Genomic DNA, 24738 nt, shown 5'->3' on the forward strand with positions numbered 1-24738 from the left:
ATCTTTCAAATTTTACTTTGGCCCACAATTCTACCAAGCACATCTGACTTGCACTGGATAGGACTAAAATAAAATACGACACATTCGAATAAAATAATATCAGCAGGTATTGGCAAAGTGCCATAGTTTTCCATCAGCGTGGGGGAGAAAAAGTAATTTCGATCGGCCCGTTCCTGGGCCAAAAATTGTCTTTTTATTAATATTTTATTAAAAGGGAAGACCAATTTATTAATTGGTTTCTCGGTTTCTGCTGATACGCACCAATTGAAATCATTCAAATTTTATGAATTGCGTATTTTTCCTCCGTAAAATAAGAATAAACATTTTCTGGACGAGTTCAGTGTTCAACTAGAAAGTGGCAAATGTTCAACCTGCAAAAAGGGCAAACCGCGAAGAAACCGATTTAAAAACAGGAAATAGAAAAACTAATTGTAATAGAAAATATATATGACTTCAAAATTAGCAAATATGCCTCCATTTTTTACAAAATTTAGTAAAAGGAAGCAAAAGTTGGGACAAGTTTGTGGCAGGAAATATTTACAGTACACTAGAATCTGGAAAAATTTTGATATTTACAAGGCAATTTCGTAATATTTTCAAACCTGCTGTACCTGCAAAATAAATTATGCGGTAGAAAACGCACCACGCTCTTTTTTTGTTGTTGTTCCAATTATTTATTCGTCAAAATAATAAACTAATTTTGAGTTATTATATTCAACAGTTTATGTCCGATTTGTTTTCCTTTTTAATAGTAACAGAATTCCAGATTTTGCCTTCCATGGGAAATATCAAAAACAAAATTTAAATAGACACATCATAAAAAATACCTCGATATCGATTCTTAAATATATAGAAAAGTAATATTTTCAAAGAGAAAACATTTTGTTTTTAACCTTAAATAGAAATACATATTGAATAATAATTAATTCACTTTCTTTAACGTAGCATTTACACACCAAATGTACACTATATACTTTTCTATTTTAAACCTATTTTTTGATATTAAACCCATTTCATTGTATTAGTCGTATTAAGATGAAAAAAAACATAAAGTTATATAACATTAAGTGATAACAACCAATTTGTAAAGTGCTTAAATGCGGGTTTGATACATTTATGAACATAAACACGTATTTTTCAAGTTCGACTTAATCCAAGGTATAAATTTACTAACTCTGGTGTAAACACCTGGGTACCCATCTCTTCCACATCCTACTCCCCACGACACAATGCCAACAAGGAAATACTTAACTCCGTTTGAAAGTATTAACGGGCCGCCACTATCACCTTGACACGAATCCATGTTGGGTCTTCCAGCGCAAAGCATTGTTGATGTAATTCTTGTGCTCTTGTATTTCTGATTTCTGCACTCCGTAATGGACATTATAGGTACTTTAACCTGGTTAATAATAGCTGGTAATTCGCCTCCTTCTGAAGTTCTGCCCCATCCAACAACTGTACCAATGCGACCTGAGAATAAATGACGTAAAATATTAGCTTTTAATACATGTATACAGCTGCATATGTAAAACCAATAAGCAAAGGCAAAAGTCAACTATATAATACCCTACACCTACCCTTCAATTATAAATTCGGGCAATATACAAATATATATGTATATGAGAGCTATATCTAAATCTGAACCGACTTTCAAAAATATCTTTTAAATATTGTTGCTACTACGGCCATATAAGTGTAAACCCGGTTATAAAAATGTATGGGTGCTACATCCGATTTTGATGAAATCTCGCAGATATGTTACGATCAGTAACAAAACAATCCGTGCCAAATTTTGTGCAGATCGGTTGTGCAAATCGGGCGATACATATATGTGGGAGCTATACCTAAATCGGAAACGATTTTCATAAAATTTTGCCGATATGTTAAGATCAGCAACAAAACAATCCGTGCCAAATTTTGTGCAGATCGGTTGAAAATTTATGGGAGCTGTAAAAAGCTATTGATCGATTCAGACCATATAAGACATGTATGTTGAAGGTCATGAGAGAAGCCGTTCTACAAAATTTCTGCCAAATCGGATGAGAATTGTCCCCTCTAGAGGCTGAAGAAATCAAGACACAAGATCGGTTTATATGGCAGATATATCAAAACATGGACCGATTTGGCTCATTTACAACCAACCGACCTACATTAATAAAAAGTATTTGTCCAAAATTTCAAGCACCTAGCTTTACTCCTTCGAAAGTTAGCGTACTTTCGACAGACAGACGGACGGACATGGGTAGATGGATTTAAAATAACATGACGATCAAGAATATATATATATATATATATATATATATATATATATATATATTTTATGGGGTCCTAGACGCATATTTCGAGGTGTTACAGGGTATAAAAAAATAATACCCTGTACCACAGTGGTGGTGTAGGTTATATACTGTAGAGTATTTTTGGTGTCTTAATTACAAACCTAAAGACGAACCGGCTGGAAAATTTAAAATTTATTGTCAACTAAAGGGTGATTTTTTTGAGGTTAGGATTTTCAGACACATTTCGAACCGAACACTGATTTTGGTAATAAAATTCAATGATTTGCAAGCGTTGCTCGTTAGTAAGTCTATTCATGATGAAATGTCAAAGCATACTGAGCATCTTTCTCTTTGACACCATGTCTGAAATCCCACGTGATCTGTCAAATACTAATGCATGAAAATCCTAACCTCAAAAAAATCACCCTTTATAACACATATTATAATATATAATAAATAAAAAAAAAACACAAAATAAAATAAACTAAATCTAAATAAAGCTATATAAAATAAAGTGAACACACAAAAAATAAAATAACATAAAAAGGAGTAAAAAAATTAAATAAAATACAATATGCGAAATTTTATGCAAATATATACTCGCTCTCAATGCAGTGCAATTTTTTTTGCTGTGGGAGCAAAATTGTTTGCTTATTCAGCAGTAATACGTTTTCAATATTTTAGCAGATTTTGTAGTTTAAACAGCAGTTTTTGTTAGTTGAAATAGCAGACTCTCTGCTTTCCCATTTTGACAATATAAATGGTACGCAACGAAATTTGTTGGCAGTCCGACTTTCTACACCATTAAATATTAGGCAGGCTACTTTGTTCGACTTTCGGAATAGTTGTGGAAAAACTTTAAACAATGTCTTTATTTTTTTAAACATATTTAAAGGACTATTTTTGCCGACAATCTTGTCGTGATTGTGCATCATAGCTCAATAATAGAAGGTTGCGTCACTTCCAGAAACCAAAATTCCACAAATGCTGTAAAATGCGACGAAAACAAATAATGCATTTTAAAAACGCAAAACGTCGTCAATGACGTAAACTGTCAAAAATTAACAACAAAAAAACAGAAAGCATTAATCAATGGTCTTTAAGACCAAAAAAAGAAAGCGCAAACAGCCAAACCAAACGAAAGGTACGTCGCATGTGGTGTAGATATCATTCAAACAGCAATGGCAGAATCAATCGCTGGGCGATCGCCGTCCGAAGAGCGAAAGATGTTTGTGTTTGTTGCTATAGGCATTGTTGGATAAGTTGGATTTGAATAAGGGAAGTAAGATTTGATTTGTTTTCTATTGCGCTTGTAAAGCAAGTCGTCTTAAAACGCCCTGTTCAAATTCAAATGTGTGCTTTACAACCTACTCTAGTTGGGATGGTATGTAAAGCACCATGATCCATTTTACACCGTCCGCTGATGATTTTTCTTGGTCGAAAATTAAATCGTGACACGGATAGCCAGTCAAATACTTCTAGCTTTTGCTAACTTTTAAATGTTTTTTGCTGTGTTATTTTTTGAACAGAAAGCATTAAACAGTGGTATAAAACCGGACAATATCCTGCAATGGAATCTTAATATGGCAACTGATATGTGAAGATTGAAACAATTTTTGTTAATACCTATGTTCCTTTGAGAATATATCAGTTAAAAAATATATATGTATGTATTCACAGAAAAATATATAGATCTTTCTAAAAAATTAATTTGTATTTGTTTGATTGTGGGATTATAAATTTGTTTGCTCCTTATGACTCAAAACAGCTGAACAGATTTTCTTAAAATTTTCACAGATTGTGTAGCTTAATCTGGAAGGAGAGATAAGGTATATATTTGTTTCATATCGGAAGGGGGACGGACCCTCCTCCTTACATGGTGGTAAGGAGAAGGGTCGGTTCTTCAAATTCAAAAGTTTGTCAGATCGGAACAATATGGGACTCAATTAAAATTTATGTCCAAATACCTGAGAACGCAGCAGAGCCGGCCGAATTCAGCTAGTATTCATAAAAAAGATATATTCTTACTAAGGTTTTACATTCATTATAGCAAAATATATCCCAAGAAAAATTTAAAGTTTTTTATTCGAACAGATACCGTTACATAGAATTAAAATGTGCTTCCATTTCATCAAAGGGCTTCCATATTCCTCTGCAAATTGGGTTTTTGTAGTATTTTGATAAAATTTGGTGAACAGTGGTACAATTTTATATAAACCGGTAAGTCTATCTAGTCTATACCATATACGTATCTCCAACAAACATTTCAAAAATAAAAGAATGTGTTAAACATAACAAGTAAAAAGGCATTAAGTTCGGCCGGGTATATATGTAAATCCGCTTTAGTCACAATCCGGTGAAAATTGGATAACTTATGCACCCAAATTCGGCACGGACATTGAGTGGTCTAATAAATATAAGTCGCTGTTGAATTTTGTATTTCAAATTTCAACAAAATCGGGTAATAAATCTTCAGACCCTTAACCGGCATATCGGTTTATGGCAGCTATATCTAAATACAGTCCTATTTTTAGCATATTTGGGTCGGATGGCGGGTGTTCTTAAACTACTCATTGTTTCAAATTTCAGCGAAATTGGATAAAAAATAAAGCTTTTGTGGGCTTCAGACCCTTTATCGGGAGATCAGTCTATATAGCAGTTATATGTAAATATAGTCAAATCCAAACCATATTTGGGACGGATATCGGGAGACCTAAAACTACTCACTGTTTAAAATTCCAGCGAAATTGGATAAAAAATAAAGCTTTTATGGGCTTCAGACCTTTTATCAGGAGATCGGTCTATATGGCAGCTACATCTAAATATAGTCCGATCTTAACCATATTTGGATCAGATGCTTTCAGATTTCAGCGATATCGGATAAAAAATAAAACTTTTTGGGCTTCAGACCCTTTATCGGCAGTGTGGTCTATATGGCAGTTATATCTAAATATAGTCCGATCTAATCCATACTAAAATAACGCACTGTTTAAAATTTCAGCGAAATTGGGTAGTAGATAAAGCTTTTATGGGCTTTATACCCTTTATCGGCAGATCGGTCTATATGGCAACTATATCTAAATATAGTGCGATCTGAACCATATTTGAGTCAGATGTCAAGAGGCCTAAAACTTTTCGCTGTTTAAAATTTCAGCAAAATCGGATGAAAAATAAAGAATTTTTTGCATTAGATCCTTTATCGGAAAATCCAAATATAGTCCGATTTGACCCTTTCAAGAACTTAACCAGCGTGCATCAAAAATACGTATCTGTGTCAAATTTCAACCCAATATCTCAATTTGAAGCCTGTAGAGTGATTACGACATACGGACGCTCAGACGGACAGACACACGGACATCGTTAAATCGTCTTAGAATTTTACGACGATACGGAATATATATATACTTTGTAGGGTCGGAAATTGATATTTCGAAGTGTTGCAAAATGAATGACCAAAATAATATATCCTACGGTGGTGAGTATAAAAGAGGGCCTTATGAATAGATCTATTTTACAGTTCTATTAAGAAAATCTGTAAAATAAACCTATTACAAATCAATATTAAGCACGCGCCTTACTTTGAAATATGGATTCTACTTTCAGAGAGTTTTACGGTTTGAAGTGATTTATATGGAGCACGTGGGTCCTTTCATCAAAAGTCGCATTGCATTCTCGTTACTCTGCGACTATTCATGTTCGATCAATGAAGACGAAGCCAGTGCTGGACGCTCTTAACCAGCTGGCACTGAACTGGTGTTTGCCAAGACGAATAGTGACTGATCGAGGAACAGCTTTTACGTAGACGAATTTGCCGATTTTTGTAAAGAGAACAAAATTCAACACATCAAGGTTGCATACGCCCCGGGCGAATGCGTTTGCCGAACGAATGAACCAAAAAGGTGGAATTACATACCATGCGCGCGCAATAAAAACGCTTTAAAAATTAAACTCTGCAAACAAATCCCACAAAATGATAAATCAATTAGAGAAGAACTGTTATATGTAGAATGTAAGGGACAATTTTGATAAGTCAAAGATAATGTTCCGAAAAGGTGGAAGTGCTGTAATAACCGAAAAGTGGTACTACAAAGATCAGCAGATATCCATTTCATAATACAAATCTCGGAATGCTATGAACACCAAAACTCGTATTCAAAAAACATATACAACAAGAAACAACTCCAAAAATACCATCAATGCCATGGATAAATAATATGGAACTGATTTTGAACAAAACAAATACATATATCTACAACATCAAAGTACAAACTGTGTGTACCGTTGCTAAATCCATACAACAATACGATTCACAGATATGGGGATACACATTTGTATGAAATTGATAAACTAGAGGTACTTTTTAGGAAGAAAATTTCAAGAATGCAAAGTTGTACGGCAACATATGTTTAGAGATTAGAAATAGGTGTGAAACATAATTATCTCTTCGCCTTGAAAACTTATCTAAATTCTGATCCGCGTTCTCTTTGACTATGATAGTAGTCGATTGCCGCATAAACTGGCAAATAAAATCATTGAAAACCAAATATATTAAGCAAAAGCCTTTAACTCACTTTGCAATCAAAATATTGCAGCAATGACATAAGTAGAGCCAGATCGACTAGCCGTTTCTACTCCAAGTTGGACACAACACGGGATTCACTGAATAAGGTTGCGTAAAGCGATCAGCCGATATACAAATTTTTGACAGTACTTGTCATTGAGGATGTTAACTTGTTCTTTGTTTTCATTCTTACATTCATTGTTTGTTTACAATTTTTGTCATTTACTTAAATTTGAATTTAATATGAAATTTTAATGGTTTGTGCATCGAAGGGAATGATGGAAAAGGGTTTGCACATAAAACGGCAGCGTTGACGTTTTTTATGTTTTCATTTTGTTTTAGCTTTAACAAGTAACAATAAAAGCATTACACTGCAGCGCGCTGTGTAGGTAATGCTTGCAAATAAAGGAAAGTAAGACGAATTATAACTACGATTGTGGCACATTGTGATTCATACCAAAGACCAGCACAAAACCATTCATTGGTGACTGTTTTTGGTGAACTCGTAAACACTGAACCCACATGATGTTTTATTTGAAGACTACTAAAGAGCGAGACGCTAAAGATGGAGTAAAACGAACAAGCTGCAGTTAAGTAGATAATCTTGAAAAACAACACCTATTCAGAACTTGGGAGTATTTTTTATCTCGAATTCATAGCAGCTACAGTGAGTTATGAGAAATTACTCGCTGTATACAAAAGCGTCACATGTCATTTTCAAAATATGAACTGATCACACAGATCGTTTGCAAGATGTTTGTTTTCTCACATAAAAAAACTAGGCGTATGTGTGATACCCATGCTTTTGTCAAATCAACAACTTTGCCTAGGTACGAAGTTCGTACTACGAAAGCAGACGACAAGAAAATAGTACTTTATCTGAAGCAAAATGAAAACGAATACATGCATTGTACAACGTGTACTCTCTGAAATCCGAATCAATCTTTTTTTTTTTGCTGAAGGGCTCATTTTATGCATTCACTCATCTCGTTACTTGGTGTCTTGTTTATCAGTTTTACTTAGTTCTCAATTATTTCATCCAATGTTGTATTTTTAAATGAAGAGTTCAGTTATTGATATACGCTATGATTGTTAGTGTAGATTGAAAGCAGAAATGAATGGTCTTGCGCGGGCCTTTGATTTATACGTCCAATACATGCCAATATACAGAATCGATTTATTAATATCACAGACCAATGAGAGCAAGTTCTTTGATAAGTCAAGAACGAATAGTAACGAGGAAATGAAATAGTGAACTGATTGAAATACTCGCCATTAAAGCGAGCCTTAAATTAGATTCTATGTTTAAGCGGTTCAGTGGCTGGTTTGATTACGAGTTTTGATGAACCCATAAAACCAAATGACGGCGATTTGAACAAATTACATTGAAAAACTCTTACAAATGTATCATCACGTAAATAAAACACCAAAACTAATCAATCCCTTGTCTCGCGGTTATGCGTACCAGATTGACCCGGATTGGCTCAGTGTAAAACACACTGTTACAACAACAATCAAAACTAATTCTTTATGGTTAAAATCTTTTTTGTTTTATTTAAAAAAAAAAAAAACCTTGTAGGAAAAATTAAATCAGAATCATGTTGTTCAATGTTTTTCAACAGCATAATCATTTTTGTACAAGGTGAATAGCAACATTGCCCAAGGTGGCCATTGCCTCCTGGTTTGAAAAGGAGTACACTTGACATACAATTTAACTTTAAATTGAAAAACTGAAAGAGAAATTAAGGTAACTCTTCCCTTTCACAGATGCAAGAGTGCACCCCGCAATTGACAACTTTATTTGGTGTTTTGTGCCTTCATGCTTAATTTGTTTCAGGGGTTTCCTTTAAATATCCAGATAAAGCAACATCGCAATTCAGGTGGGGTGCAATCATAGTAAATTGGAAAGAAATAGAGTACGATGTATAGGTTGTTGTTGTGATAGATGTAGCATTATGCTGTGTTCTAATTTTTATCAGGTTGATTCTACTTAACACCCAGATCCAAAAACTCTGCGACTAAGGTCGGGTGCGTCCAGTCGAGTCGAGTAGCTAGGCAGTTAATCAGGCCACATGTTTTGTTGTCCCAGGTCACAAAAGGAACACACATCCCGCAGGTTGGCATCAGTCCTAGCATTGTAGAAATTGAGGCGGCTGCATCTGCCGGGACGCAATTGCGCCAGAACTACTCTGGTTTACCAGAGAGAGCTCATTTTCCTCAAGTGCAATGGGTGGCGGTTGTTCTCCAAAGACCTCATTTACCCGGTAGGGCATGGAACCGAGAATAGGGAGACGTTAAACGATGCCGGGAATATCACCCCGCCATGGGAACTCCTTGGTTCATTCTACGAAGTTACGACTTTTCATCCCTAAATTCCACAAACGACTGGCGACCACACAGATAATTCAGCGATGTCCTTAAAAAGTTTGGCATGGTCGAAAGCTTTCAACAGGTCCAGTGCCACGAGGACCCTCCTATCACATGGCCAGGGCTGATTGACATGTGTGTGCGGTGATGGCATGCAAAGGCTCCGATTCTAAGGAAACAAAGGGACGGCTGGATACATAATTTTCTGGATCAAATTATGCAAAGGAAATCTTTTGAAACTGCTGCAATCACCCATAATTCTGGAGGAGCTTTATTGGCTCAATCGCCAATCACTTTTGGGCTTCCATTAATGATTTTTCGTCACCAACTCCTTTCCGCCGTTCTACGAGTTTTCTTCGCAATCATTTTTTTTTTTAATTAAATCATTGTATACATTAATTTCAGAAATAAGTTAGCGCCGGTAGGCATTGTAGACACAAGTTGCCAACAGACGTTTAAGAAATTATTTTTTTTTTTCTCAAAAATCGAAAGGAAGAATAAAAGCTAAAACAAATGACACATTACATTTGATGACATGTTTAGTCGGTACATGCGACATCCTCAATGTTCATGGGGGCCATTCGCCCTTTTATTTTCGGCATGTGACCGAACCTTATTGATTGAGCCATGGACCCAACAGTTGGCCTTACATATATTATATCGCAACTAACTCCACAGCAAGCTAAACCTTAACCAGTAAGAATCAAATCGGAACCCTTTATGCTTCCTTTGCAACATGGTGAAAAGCGAGAATTTGCAGCATTTTCCCGTTCATTGCTCAGCACTGATGGAATTTAAAATTATGTGTTTTTGAAAGGTTTTGCTGCAAGAAGAAGATCTGTTAAATATATTAAATGGATATAATGTTAGCTGAAGTCTTAAGTGAACAAGTAAAAAGGCGTTGAGTTCGGCCGGGCCGAACTTTGGATACCCACCGAGGTGGTGGGTATATATGTAAACCACATTTCGTCATAATCCGGTGAAAAATACATAATTTATGCGCCTAGCTTTATCTAAATATAGTCCGATTTCGACCAAATTCGACACGGATATTGAGTGGTCTATTAAGTACAAGTCATTGTTCAATTTTATAAAACAAAATATTGGACTTTTTGGCAGCCATATCCAAATATAGACCTATCTGAACCATATACGACACGGATGTCGAAAAGCCTAACATAAGTCACTGTGTCAAATTTCAGCGAAATCGGGTTATAAATGTGCTTTTTTAGGGTGCCATATCCAAATCGGAACCCAACGGAGCCAAATTGAAGAAGAATGTTGAAGGGCCGAAAAAAACTCAATGTCCCAAATTTCGGCGAAATCGGACAATAAAGGCGCCATTTATGGGTCCAAGACCTTATATCGCGAGATCAGTCTATATGGCAGCTATATTCAAATCTGCACCGATCTGCGCCACATTGAAGAAAGATGTCTCGGGACCTAACACAACCCACTGTTCCAAATTTCGGCGACATCGAAAAGTAAATTCGCCTTTTATGGGCCCAAACCCTTAAATCGAGAGATCGGTCTATATGGCATCAATCGATATCGACTGGCCTATCACAACTCACAGTCCCAAATTTCAGCAAAATTTTAGGAAAGTAGGTTGAAAGTCGTTGCTAAAAATTTCAACAGAATCATATAAGAACTGCGCCCTATAGGGGCTCTAAAATTGCATTCGGGAGATCGGTTTATATGGAAGCATTATCAAGTTATAGACCGATTTGGACCGTACCTAACACTGTTGTTGAAAGTCATAACAAAACGCTACGTGGAAAATTGCACCCAAATTGGAAAAGAATTGCGTCCTCTAGAAGCTCAAGAAGTCAAGATCCGAGATCGGTTTATATGACAGCTATACCAAAGTATGGAGCAATTTGGCTCATTTCAACCACCAAGCTTTACTTCTTCGAAAGTTAGCGTGCTTTCGACAGACAGACAAACGGACGGGCGGATATAGCTAAATCGACTTAGAACCTCAAGACGATCAAGAATATTTATACTTTGTTGGGTCTCAGATCAATATTTCGATGAGTTACAAACGGGATGGCGAAGTTGGTATACCCCTATCTAATGGTAGAGGAAATAAAAATATGGTGTTCTTCGGTCAACCCAACGGAAATGGCACTATCTATAATTTCCCAACAGCTAAAAAACATTGTCAAAAACAAATAAAAGCGTTTAAAGTTTGGCTGGTCAAATCTTATATACCCTCCACTATGGACGACATTTTTCAAGCTCCATGCCCGGTATCTCTTTCTAGGCAAACGAAGGATAACGTAAAAAAAAATTGCCCCGCTACCGAAGCTATGTGAGGTTATGGACCGGATGTTGGATGTTGGATTTTGGAGACCAAATTAAAAGTCGTTATGCTAAATATCAGCCATAGCTATATCAGGTTATTTATTGGAAGTCCAAACAAAACACTTTATAATTATTTGGTTTTTACTTTAACGACGAGAAATAAAACCATTGTTTACAGTTGCTTTAGAGTATTTTTCTCTTGTTTTTTGTTAAAACATTTCGGATTTGTGTTATTATACGAATAAATTGGTTTTGATTGGTTTTAAATTATTGAAAAAATAAATTCGGGCTATGAGATGAATTATTTATAGTTTTTGTCGATTCCTCTTTCTGATTTTCTTTTTTTTAAGGTAGAGTTGCCAAAAAAATCTAGCTATTTTTCTTAACTAGGAATAAGAGAATAACATAATCGTTAGTACAAACCCTTTTTTTTGTGACAAATTTAACTAAACGATTATAGTTATCTGGTACAGAATTGAAGTACAGGTTATGAGCCGACTTAGAGCGTACTTGGCATAATTGTTGGAAAACACTTTATTCAAAATGTCAGCAAAATCGGCTAGCTAACTATCGTTAGTGCCAACATTCGATATTTTCGATAAGTCTTATAATAAATATCAATAGTTTCGATACTGTCGTTAATTTCCCATCACCTATATTTCAAGAAAAAATTAAAAGTAAAAATCAGAAGAACAATTTATATAGAAGTAATATCAAGCATAGACCAAAAAAAACCAAATTTAATAATAAAGTCGGTTGGAAGTTATGAGAGAACACATTTTACAAAACTTAAGCCTAATCAGATGAAAATTTCACGCTTTATAGGGTGCAAGATAAAGATAAGATACATTTTCTTTGTCGGGTAACTTATTTTTGTTCAACTTTGCAAAAATTTAACTTTGGCAATTGTATCGATATATCAAAAAATAAAATATCGGTAGTACCATCGATATTTGGTCAGCTTTATTCTAAACGCTCAAGAGGTCAAGATCCGAGATCGAATTATATGGCAGCTTTATCGGGTCGTGAACGGATTTGGACCATATTTTGCACAGTTGTTGGAAGTTATAACAGAACATCTTATTCAAAATTTCAGCTTAATCGGATTAGAATTGTGCCGTCTAGAGACTCATCAAGAAGTCAATATCGGAAGATCGGAATATATAGCAGCTGTATCAAAACATGTACCGTTGTGGCCCATTTTCAATCCCAACCGGCATACACTAATAGCAAGTATAGTGTAAGCCGGAAGTATAGTGAAGCAAAATTTCAAGCTAATAACTCTATTTTTTCGAAAGTTTGCGAGCTAAGCGAGAAAATCCGCTAAATAAATTAAACACCCCTAAAATGGAGTTTTCAATTTAAATTTTCCTCTAAATGATACTCAAGATCCAAGATTGGTAAGCAGTTGTTATGGCCCATTTACAATCCCAACCGACATACACTATAGGAACTATTCATGCAAAATTTCAAGCTACTAAATTTATATTTTCGAAAGTTAGCTAGCTTTGGACAGACGTACGGACATGACTCAATCGACTTAGAACGTCAAGACGATCAAGAATACATACACTTTGTTGGGTCTCGATCAATACTTCGATGTGTTACAAACGAAATAATAATAATATTTCGTATTTCACTTATTGGAAACAAAAAGAGAAAAAGTGGAGTGTATGCGATTCAATAAAAGGAATTAATAAATATTGTACTTCGCGACACCTTAATGTATGCCATATGTCTTCTGTGCCGCCAGAAAGTGCATATTTGTATTGGATAGTTATCGACTGTCTTATTTATTGAAAACAAGCTAGAGGTCTGTTTGGAAATTTATTTATTTAATTTAATTTTTAACAATATTTTGCCATCCATCGGTTGGCATCATCAGGTTAAAAAACTATAAAAACCAATAAAAGATTTGTTACTACAAATCACATATAAAAGCTAACGGCGTTACAATATTCAAACTTCTTACTAACACAACATTTTCTATTGATCTGACCAGTTTCTATATCCTAAACCACCACCGTGGTACAGGGTATTATAGATTTGTGCATTTGTTTGCAACGCTAAAAAGAAGAAGAGCTAGACCCATCGATAAGTATACGGATCGGCTTAGAATCACTTCCTGATTCGATTTAGCTATGTCTGTCGGTTTGTCTGTCTGTCCATGTAATCTTGTAATCAAGATACAGGTCGCATTTGTTGTCTGATTTTCACAAAATTTTGCATAAGTCTCTTTTTTGGTCCAAGGTCGAACGCTATTGATTTTCGGTCTAGATTTAGATATGACTCCCATAAATATCTTTCACCCGATATGCCCTTTTAAAGCTGTAGGAGCCATTATTTTGATCCATATATAACTTCCATCCGATTTGTCCTATTAAGGCTGTAGAAGGCACAATTTTGGTCTGATCTTTACCAAAAGTGGCATGAAGTGCTTTTTGTGATGTCCCGATATGTGTGCAAAATTCCATCAGAATTGGATCAGATTTATATATAGCTCCCATACATATATTTCATCTGATATGGTCTTTTACGGCTGTGGAAGGCACAATATTGGTCCGATCTTTACCAAATTTGGCATGAAGTGCTTTTTGTGACGTTCCGATAAGTGTGCAAAATTTCATCAGAATCGGATCAAATTTATATATAGCACTTATATATATATTTCATCCGATATGCCCTTTAAAGCTGTAGTAGCCACAATTTTGGTCCCATCTTGTTTTATTTGACGACGCACAGCATGCAAAAAAATGTCATCGAAATCCCAAAACCAGATTTAGGTAAAGTTCCCATACATATCTTCTAATCGTTTCGACTTTTAAGGATGTAGTAGCTAAAATTTTGGTCCGATCTCTACAACATTTTTCATCAGATGTTTTAATTGACATCCCAATACGTGTTCGAAATTTCATCAGATTTAGATAAAACTCCCATATATATATTTCATGCGTTTCGACTTTTAAGGCTGGAGAAGCCACAATTTTCGTAAGAAAATCGTTTAAGGTTCTATTCGATATTTCAATAGGTATCCAATATTGAAGTCTGATAGGTATCCAATATTGAAGTTAATTTTGATATAAGTGCTATATATTGGGTTGCCCAAAAAGTAATTGCGGATTTTTTAAAAGAAAGTAAATGCATTTTTAATAAATCTTAGAATGAACTTTAATCAAATATACTTTTTTTGCACTTTTTTTCTAAAGCAAGCTAAAAGTAACAGCTGATAACTGACAGAAGAAAGAATGCAATTACAGAGTCACAAGCTGTGAAAAAAATTGTCAACGCCAACTATATGAAAAATCCGCAATTACTTTTTGGGCAACCCAATATTAAAAGTATTACGTAGACTCGTTTTATCTTGTTTATGATGTTTCCATAGAAAGATACACAATTTTCTATGTCTGTTTTGAAGTACATTCCCTAGTCTTGTTGTTCATTAACAATGTTTAGCATCTCCAAAGTAGAGCGTTTGTTGAAGTGGTCCTCTCTTGGATAGTTATCGATGTTATGCAATATCATATAAAAATAGCAGATTAATTGTCATTTGCAATGTACATATAGTATTACATTAAAATAGCAGATATAAGTGACAAGAAATATAGTTACCTGATGGATCGTAATTATAGCGTGGTAAGCAAACAGGTTTAATAATTTTTGAAAACGTTATTGGTTTTCGAAGTCGTAATAATGCGATGTCGTAGTTATAGGTTTCGGGGTCGAAATGTCTATGTTTTACGATACTAGTGACTGCTCTTTGAATTGCATTAGATTCCGAAGTTATTTTTTGATCATGATCTCCAAATATAACTCTTATTTTCGATTTTCTAAGTTTTTTCACACAATGTGCCGCAGTTAAAATGTAATCTTTTGTTAACAGCGATCCTCCACAATGAAACTTCCCATCGTATACAATTCGGGCCATCCATGGGTACTGATTTATTCCGGTTGGTCGTCCTCCAACAATTCGTATTTCTTCATTAGAAAAACCACAATCTGCAATTAGATAAACCAGTAGAGTGTTAGTATAAGGTTAAAATGTTACTTATATAGGGCATCTATACATATATTTAATTATTTCGATTTGTTTGTCCTGCACCACCACTGTGAATACCAAGGCACAAGTCAAATTTGTTGTCCGATTAAGATAAAAAGTTTGGGCATCTTTACGAAATTTAGCATATCATTGAGTGTATGCGTTGTACATTGAAGAAAATATACCTGCCTGCCTGAAAGCTATCTTTGAGGATATCTGGCATCAATTTTAACAAATGATTAATGAACAAATTCAATTTTATGTATCCAATTAATTTAAATTTTAGGTTAGGTTAGGTAAGGTTGAAAAGAGCGTGCAGATATTTATCCGCCCCATGCCACTATGGACATACACCTAAGCCAGTAATCGGCTTGTTGTGGGCTTTAAAAACTAAGAAGTAATCTCTAAAAAGAAAATTTTAAATGCTACTTACAAAATCCTTAATTGTTTTCAAAACCACTACCCTAAGTTGGTTCATGTCTGGTATAGTGTCTCCACCTAAGTTCCGGTATCTGTTGGACGCGAAAGCAGGGCAATGACAAAGGAAATGCTCCTACGTTTCATCATCTTCCCCGCATGCCCTACACTTCTATCACTTGCCGCTTCGATTTTACATAAGTGAGCTCGTAGTCCTAGGTGTCCCATTATGATACCAATAGCTATACTGACCTTCTTCTTGCTTCCTTTCAGTAATTGCTTCGTCTTCTCACGATCTGGATCCCCCCATAGGATTTTCGCCGTCCTACCGACCGTTTCTCTGTTCCACAATGTTGCATGAGCATTCGTCGCCCACTCCCTTAACTCGGACTGCGTCAACCCGAAAGACTTCGGGGTAATCAAGGTTATTGACGGCAGTCCTTTGGCCTTTACCGCCAAATCGTCTGCCCTTTCATTTCCCCTTACTCCGTTATGGCCCTGCACCCAAACTATGCGGATTTTGCCATCCTCAGAGAAGGCGTTAATCTCCTTCTTACACTACAAGACTGTTCGTGACCTTACCATCCTGCTGGTTATTGCCTTTATGAAAATTTTACTGCCGGAAAAGAAGTTCACACTCAACATCCTCACGTTAGCACACACCACTTCACGCATTCCGTTATCGCCCGGATCTCCGCCTGCAGGATCGTATTATGGTCAGGCAGTCTAAATTAGATCTCAGTCCCTGGGTTCTCAAAGTAGACCCCCAGGCCCACTCTGCCCTCTAGCTTTGATCCATCCGTGTAACATAATCTTCCAGATGGCAATACTAGGGTTCCGTCAATTCAAAACTGTGCCGATGGCAGCAGTGCCTTGCACTCGACTTCAAGGTTCATCTCAGGTATCAGATCCGAAATCTCTTCCCTTCCTTCCAGGTTTCCTATCGTCGCTTCGATTATACCACGATGGTACGAGCTGCTCCCATCCTCAATCCATTTTCCCATTGCCTTAAGTCTCGTAGCCGCAGTGGCTGCCTCACACTTAATCTGTATGTCAATGGGTCGGATATCTAGAATAGTCTCCAGTGCCCTAGTGGGCGTAGTCCTCATCGCTCCGCTTATGCCAAGACAACATGTTCTCTGAACCACCAAACTACAGAGTCGTAAGCCACATTTCGAGCCTACGACCCATCGACATAGTGCCCAACATCTGTGCGCCTTCTCAGTACGCTCCTGAATGGGTATAGTACAGTCATATTCCACTTTCTCTCTTATACTTATGAAATGGGACACACAATTTATCCACCTGTTCCTTAGCATATGGTTTATCCAGTCTCCAAGGACCGGGTCCACCCGGTACTGGCCTAAGGATTGGATCAGTGTGTCGGTCGGCACATTGTTAAAAGCCCCCTCTATGTCAATGCATACCGCCAGTGTGTACGTTTTGGCATCGAAGGAATCTTCTACTTTATGCACAACCTCGTGCAGGGCAGTCTCCATCGACTTTCCCTTGACATAGGCATGGTGTTTGTACTTGAGCAGTTCGCTGGATTTCATACTCTTTATCATGGTGTCCACAATACGTTCCATGGTTTTGAGTAGAAAGGACGTAAGGCTTATGGGTCTGTAGACATTTGGCGTCGCATAACTTTCCTTGCAGGTTTTGGATATAGACACCACCCTTGCCTCCTGCCAGACTTTCGGAGTATATGCACGCTTTAAAAATTTTGGCCAGATGAGGCGCCAGATAGTCTGTCTCTTTCTGTAGTAACGCCGGAAATATTTCATCGGTCCGGGTGACTTGAATGGTTTGAAGCTCCTCAAGGATTCCTTCACCATAAATTTCATTGTTATAAACCCGCCATCAACGTCATTATTCCAAGATTCCGGTGTCTCCGTAAGTCCCTTCGTATCCTGTGGAAAATGAGTTTCATCAAAAGCCTCAACATGTCCTCCGTTGTCTCTACTTTCACTCCCATGTCGTATACTAAAGATTCAGTTGGGACATGGGTTTTTGAGAGAAACTTTTTTATTTTGGCGGCGTCATTAGCGCTATCGACCTGTTCGCAGAAAAGCTTCCAGGAGGCACGTTTTACCGCTCTGGCAATATTATTGTATTCCTTGAGCGGTGTGTAATACACATTCCAATAAACTTTCGTTTTTTTACGACGTGCTCTGTTAAAAAGTCTGCGGACCTCTTTCCCAATATTGCGAATCTCCCCGGTCATCCAGGGTTTTTCTTGGGCTGATTTCCTCTCCCGAAGAGGACAACCATCTTCGTAGGTCCCCACCAGTGCAGTCGTATTCCTGTTGACCTTTTCTTCAATGTCTTCTATGTTTGGACAATCTAAATTATCTTGCCCAAGTCTTCTTCTGATTAGCCCTCCGAATTTTGTCCAGTTGGTTTTCAACTTATTTCGGAAGCTTATCGGATTCGGCGCTGGCCGTGCTATTCTAAACCTAATGTAGCGATGGTCAGAGAAAGAGTGTTCCATGGAGAACCTCCAATCCTGAACCTCATCGATTAGATTTTCCGAACATATCGTCACATCTAATACCTCCTCCTTAATCCTATTAACAAAGGTAGCGGTGTTACCAATATTAAAAGTTATTAGGTCGTTAGTATTCGAGAACTCTGCCAGGGCTTGGCCCCGCTTATTAGTATTGGTACTACCCCACGAATTGTGGTGGGAGTTCGCATCGCACTCTATTAGTACCACGTTTACTGTCTGTTTTGCAGATAAAGTGATACCAGGTATGCTCCACCGTCTCCCTGTCTCACCACTGTTGCATCCGACATTGACAACTCTGGGGAAAATATATAATTCAAATTGTTATGACAAATAACGTAGGTCCTCAGCCGAGTACCAGTGTTAGCATAGAATAATTGGTAGTTGATATGGTTCAGTCCAGAAACTTTGTTTCGGGTCGTCCATGTCTCCTGAATTAAGGCAATATGAATCTTGTCCTTGCTGATTTTCTCCATCAGAGTGTGTGTAGCAGTCTCGCTCCGATGGAGGTTTATCTGGATTACCTCAATCATTGGTCCTCCAGTAAATGGGCATCTTGAGAGTAGGTGATGATCTCATCGTCTGCTCCCTGTTTTTTAGACTGCATTGACTTTCCTGTCACTGCACTGCCTGATGTCATCGTTTTAGGTTCTTTGCCTAGTCTAGTCTTCCGACTTTTTATAAAGTCGGTAATGGTTCCATCGTCGGGTCGCTGTACGTTAAGCTGTATTGGGTTTCCATTCCCAGTACTGCCTGAGGTTTCAATACTAGAATCTTTGCCTATCTTTGCGTTCCAAATCCTAAGTAAATGGGCTTATTGGGAGTAGGTGATGGTACCATCATCGGCTCCCTGTCGTTGGGTTGCATTGAATCTTATGTCGCTGCCCTGCCTAATGTTTCAATATTAGGATCTTTAAATATCCCAGTATTCCGAATCTTTAAGCCGGTGAAGGGTCCGTCGTTGGGTTCCTGTTAAATTTTATTTTTAATTTAAATTTAAATTTGAACTGTACAATAAATTCAACAAGTTATAAATAGGCAAGTAACATAGATATCTGGCAAATTATATAGGAGGCATTTCTATGTTTTGCACTAAGAAATCTTTAAGTTTTCCTTCAAATAACGACAGTGAACTAGTTTCTTTTACGAAAGTTGGTAAATTGTTCTTTTCAAAACAACCAATATGCTGTATTCTCTGTTTCGTTAGCTCTAAACGACATCTATCTCATCTGAATGTATATATGTTGTATATGTTTTGAATTAATTGCATTTTATAAATTGCATGTAAGGGTAAAATATATATTGTTTCCTACGTCCCGTGCAACTCAATGATAGAAAATGTGTTTGGCAAGTAATTTGTAATTTTTAACGCCCCATTTTGTAGAATTTGTAGCGATTTCAAATCTTGTTTCCATTTATATGCTTATATAATAGCCATGTATAGTACGGTGAAAATGATCGATATCGATTTTTTCCCATTTCATTCCCCTAAGTAATTTTGAGATTTTTGGTGGGTCTTGAACAAATGCAACTGGTGTAGGTTTTATTCATAAGTTGTCATTCACTAAGTAAAGGGTGATTTTTTTGAGGTTAGGATTTTCATGCATTAGTATTTGACAGATCACGTGGGATTTCAGACATGGTGTCAAAGAGAAAGATGCTCAGTATGCTTTGACATTTCATCATGAATAGACTTACTAACGAGCAACGCTTGCAAATCATTGAATTTTATTACCAAAATCAGTGTTCACTGATTTTGGTAATAAAATTCAATGATTTGCAAGCGTTGCTCGTTAGTAAGTCTATTCATGATGAAATGTCAAAGCATACTGAGCATCTTTCTCTTTGACACCATGTCTGAAATCCCACGTGATCTGTCAAATACTAATGCATGAAAATCCTAACCTCAAAAAAATCACCCTTTATATCGATTCACTAGTGGTTTTCAATATTGCGTTTTTTTAAGTCGATACAGGCTGGCTCATAAAGTGATATAGTTTGCCAAGTCAGGCTCTCTAATAGTCCGATGTGTTCATCATTCGTTAATATTAACATATTTGACGATCTTCTTTGAAATTTGGCGAGGGGGTTAGACCACCTTTTCTCTATACGTTGTATGACCGACACCACGTATGGCGATCATTTCCACATGTAAATCTTCATTATGACTTGGCAAACTAAATCACTTTATGAACCAGACTGTACCGACTTTAAAAAATCGCAATATTGGGAAACCACTAGCGAATCGATATACACTCAGTGAATTCGTTCGTTCGTTCAAAACACACCAAAATCTCAAAATTACTTAGGGGAATGATATGGGAAAAAATCTATATCGATCATTTTCACCGAACTATCGCCCAAGTCGAAACGAGTAAATGTCAAGCAAAGTACACTATCTAGCAACCAAAAACCGAATAAATGAACCCAACTTGTACAAACGTTGGCAACATAATTAAATGCCAACAAAACAAAAAAAATAGAATAATTTTAATATTAAATAAATGTTACTCGGAGTTCATAAATGTGATAAAGTTTTGTCATTCCGATTGAATGAAGACACCATATGTCTTAACAAACGGCGATAATAAGCGCCATTAAGATTAGCCGCTTAGCTAATCGGGGAAAGCATTTTTCTCCATACAAACTAAGCGAGAAAATGCCCATAATAAGAAATATGGGGTTTCCAATTAAAATTTTCTTCTAAATGTACGCCAAGATACTTTACACTTGCTTCTTGAATAAGATCAGTACCATTAATCTTTGCATATTCAACAATAAGCGTAGCATCCCTCTTATGCTTTTGCTTTCAAGCCCTACTTCGTGCTTGTATGGGTAAAGGATGTAAAGATCGTCTACATACATAATAGACTCCCAACAAAATTTAAAATATTTATGTCATTCAAATATATTGTAAAAAGTAACGGACCCAAGACACTACATTGGAGTATCCCAAAATCAACGTCTCCTATATTGCTACTGGCTCCATTTATACAAACATGTTGTTTTCGATTCTCTAATGAGCACCAATTTCTCCTACAATTTCAGATACAATTAAGGACTTCAATGGCAGCCTTTTCGTTTCACATTCGCCCCTAAATCCACATCGATTCTCAAATAATATGTGATTATTTTCCAGATAATATGTAAGTTGGAAATGGATAATTTTTTTTTTCAAAATTTAAAAATTGTTTGCTCTCCTGCAAATTTTTGTAACTGGAAAAGTTCACGCACACATCTAATATTACGCAGCAATCGGTGAACAAAAAAACAGCTGATTGCATATTATAATCTGTTAAATTTATCATTAGGATAAGTAATAAGCATACAAGTATATATTCAGAAAAATAAATTCCGTTGATTGAGAATATCGAAACGATAAACTGAAACCAGAGAAACGGGTACATAGTTGCCAGAGGCCTTGGTCTGTAGCTATTGTGATATACTGTGGTATCACAATAGATTCAAAAAAGTAAGAGCATGCTAAGTTCGGCCGGTCCGAATCTTATATACCCTCCACCATGGATCGCATTTATCGAGTTCTTTGCGCGTTATCTCTTTTTACACAAACAAATAAGAACTGCTATGCTATTGGAGCTATATCAAGTTGTAGTCCGATTCGGACCATAAATGAATTGAATGCTAAACATTGTAGAAGTCATTGTTTAATATTTCAGGTCATTCGGAAAAGAATTGTATCTTGTAGGGGCTCAAGAAGCAAAATTGGAAGATCGGTTTATATGGGAGTTGTATCAAGCTATAGATAGATTCAGACGACATTTCACATGAAGGTCATGGTAGAAGCCGTTGTACAAAACTTAAAACAAATTGAATAATAACTGTGCACTCTAGAGGCCCAAAAGTCAAGATCCAAGATCGGTTTATATGGCAGCTATAAAAGATTTTGAACCGATTTGCGCCAAACTAACCACAATTGTTGGAAGTCATAACAAAACATCTCATGAAAAATTTCAGCCAAATCAGATGAGAATTGCGCCCTCTAGCGGCTCAAGAAGTCAAGATCCAAGATCGGTTTATATGGCAGCTATATCAGGTTATTAACCGAGTTGAACCATACTTAGCACAGCTGTTGGAAGTGATACCAAAACACCACGTGCAAAGTTTCAGTCACATCGGATAGGATGCGCCCTCTAGAGGCTCAAGAAGTCAAGATCCAAGACCGGTTTATATGGCAGCTATATCAAAACATGGACCGATTTAACCCATTTACAATCCCAACCGACCTACACTAATAAAAAGCTAGCTTTACTCCTTCGATAGTTAGCGTGCTTTCGACAGACAGACGGACGGACGGACATGGCTAGATCGATTTAAAATGTCATGACAATCAATAATATATATATATATATATATACTTTATGGCGTCTTAGACGCCAATGGTGTTACAAACAGAATAACGAAATTAGTATACCCTCATCCTATGTTGGAGGGTATAAAAATAGTCTATGTGAGTCTGTAAAGAGCTGCAACTCATATTACTCCAAAAGGTTATCACGTTTACTGGTTTACATATATACATTTATTGAAAGTTTAATGATAATTAATCTTCGTTTTCGCTTAATTTACTCTTAAGCCTTGGACTGACTTTATTCGCACCGGAAATGGCCATAAATTATTGCGAAATCCTACGGAGTCTATTCTTCGCCACAACACAAACAAAAGTCACAACAACAAAAAAAAAAACAGCATTAAAGCAGAGTTGATTGGTGCACTTTTTTGTGAGCATTTAATTACTTTTGCAATTCATTGAAGCGAAATTTATCCTGGCGGAACGGCATGTCGCAATAATTTTACTCGTAGAACTCAGTATCACTTTTACGAAATGTGTTCCCATTTTCTTCGTCACCATTTGTTTATAATGCTTTAGTACAGTAGTTCGAGCAAGTTGAACTCATTACTAGGCTTTACGGCGAACAGTACCAATTGGTACCAATAGCGGCACTAGACGTACGTTTTCTCCTATTTTCAATACAGTGTTTCAAAGTGGTTTCTTCTGCCAAGTCTATTATTGCGAAACGATCTTCACTTTGCATCAAATTTCTTATCGCGTGCCTATGACCTAAGACCAACATTTTCATCAAATTTCATGATTCTAGCTTTAGCAGTTTGCTATGGTCGCTGGTAGACTGTCAATCAATGCACCTTTAGAATATATAGACCGGCAAGCCCCCCTGCGTTGCATTACCCCCTTCATAAGGCCCGTTTGGTAGGTATTTAGTACGAGAACGGTGTACCAGGGCGGATTTCTTCCAAATAGACTACAAGTTGTCGAAGTGTACAAATTCCGAAACACATGTAGGCACCCGCTTTCTGATCTCTTAGTTCAAGTTTTCATGAAATTTAAGTTATTTTTTCAATTGGTGCTTTAATAATACTGTTAACGGAAGACGATGTTGTCCATTGTTTATATTCCTATCTTTCTAGGTCCCTTTTCGACGAGGTGCAGATATTTTATACTATTTTTTTAATACTCAAAAAAGCCCTGCGGCAAGCTGTTTGGACTTGGCTTTAAAAATGTTTATTATCGTCATCTTAAATTTGATATGTGAGAAGTTTTCCGTCTATTCTTTAACGGAATGTTCGCAGACAAATGTTCAGTTCATTTTCAGTTATTTCACACTGTTGTAAATAAAGTACCAAATTAAGGGGTTTCCAATCAAAACTTGGAATTTAACGCACCCTAACATTAATCATCTAACTGTCACTATTCAGTAAATTCAATATTTTCATTATGGTCTAAAGTGCACGAACGAAAAATGTCTGTCGTCAATAATTCACAAATAATAACTGTTTAGTGTCAATCGATGCCAATCGTTACGTTGCCGTGAATGGACAGCGCTACCGCACTATGCTCACTGGTTATTTTTGGCCTAAATTGGAAGATATGGAACTGGACAGCTCGAGGTTTCAGCAGGACGGTGCCACAAGCCGCACAGCACACGTTACAATCGATTTGTTGAAGAGTTATATCAAGTTTACATTTGGATTAAATCTAGATTTTCGATGAAATTTCGGAAATCTGCTTTTTTGCAACGAGTTTTCCCATAAATCTTCAGTGTGAGCAAATCTACTTATTTGAGGAGATTTGCAGCAAAAATCCTTCGAAATTCAATTGCAACACTGTATATGTATTGAATACTGGTTATTATCAGTAGTTTTGGGCAACACTTTTTCTCAACATCTGACAATTTCTTATTGTAATAATAAAATTTTGCAGTTAAATTTAAAAAAAAATCGGTTCACC

At 36.5% G+C, this 24738-nt stretch overlaps 1 protein-coding gene across 4 annotated transcripts in view; it reads right to left on the bottom strand.

Moving 5' to 3' along the window:
* Positions 1 to 656: 656 nt before the first annotated feature.
* The window catches only part of LOC106093925 (trypsin-1), a 39044-nt gene continuing 14962 nt past the window's right edge, over positions 657 to 24738 (bottom strand). For all 4 annotated transcript variants that reach the window (XM_013261090.2, XM_059362480.1, XM_013261089.2 and 1 more), the window contains exons 2-3: positions 15121 to 15507; positions 657 to 1470 (exon numbers count right to left, since the gene is read on the bottom strand). In XM_013261090.2, coding sequence (XP_013116544.1) covers positions 1115 to 1470; positions 15121 to 15436 — 672 coding nt within the window. In that variant the 5' untranslated portion in view covers positions 15437 to 15507 and the 3' untranslated portion in view covers positions 657 to 1114. The remainder of the gene's footprint in view (positions 1471 to 15120; positions 15508 to 24738) is intronic.

This window comes from Stomoxys calcitrans, chromosome 2 (genome assembly GCF_963082655.1).
Source record: "Stomoxys calcitrans chromosome 2, idStoCalc2.1, whole genome shotgun sequence".
NCBI classification, from domain to species: domain Eukaryota; kingdom Metazoa; phylum Arthropoda; class Insecta; order Diptera; family Muscidae; genus Stomoxys; species Stomoxys calcitrans.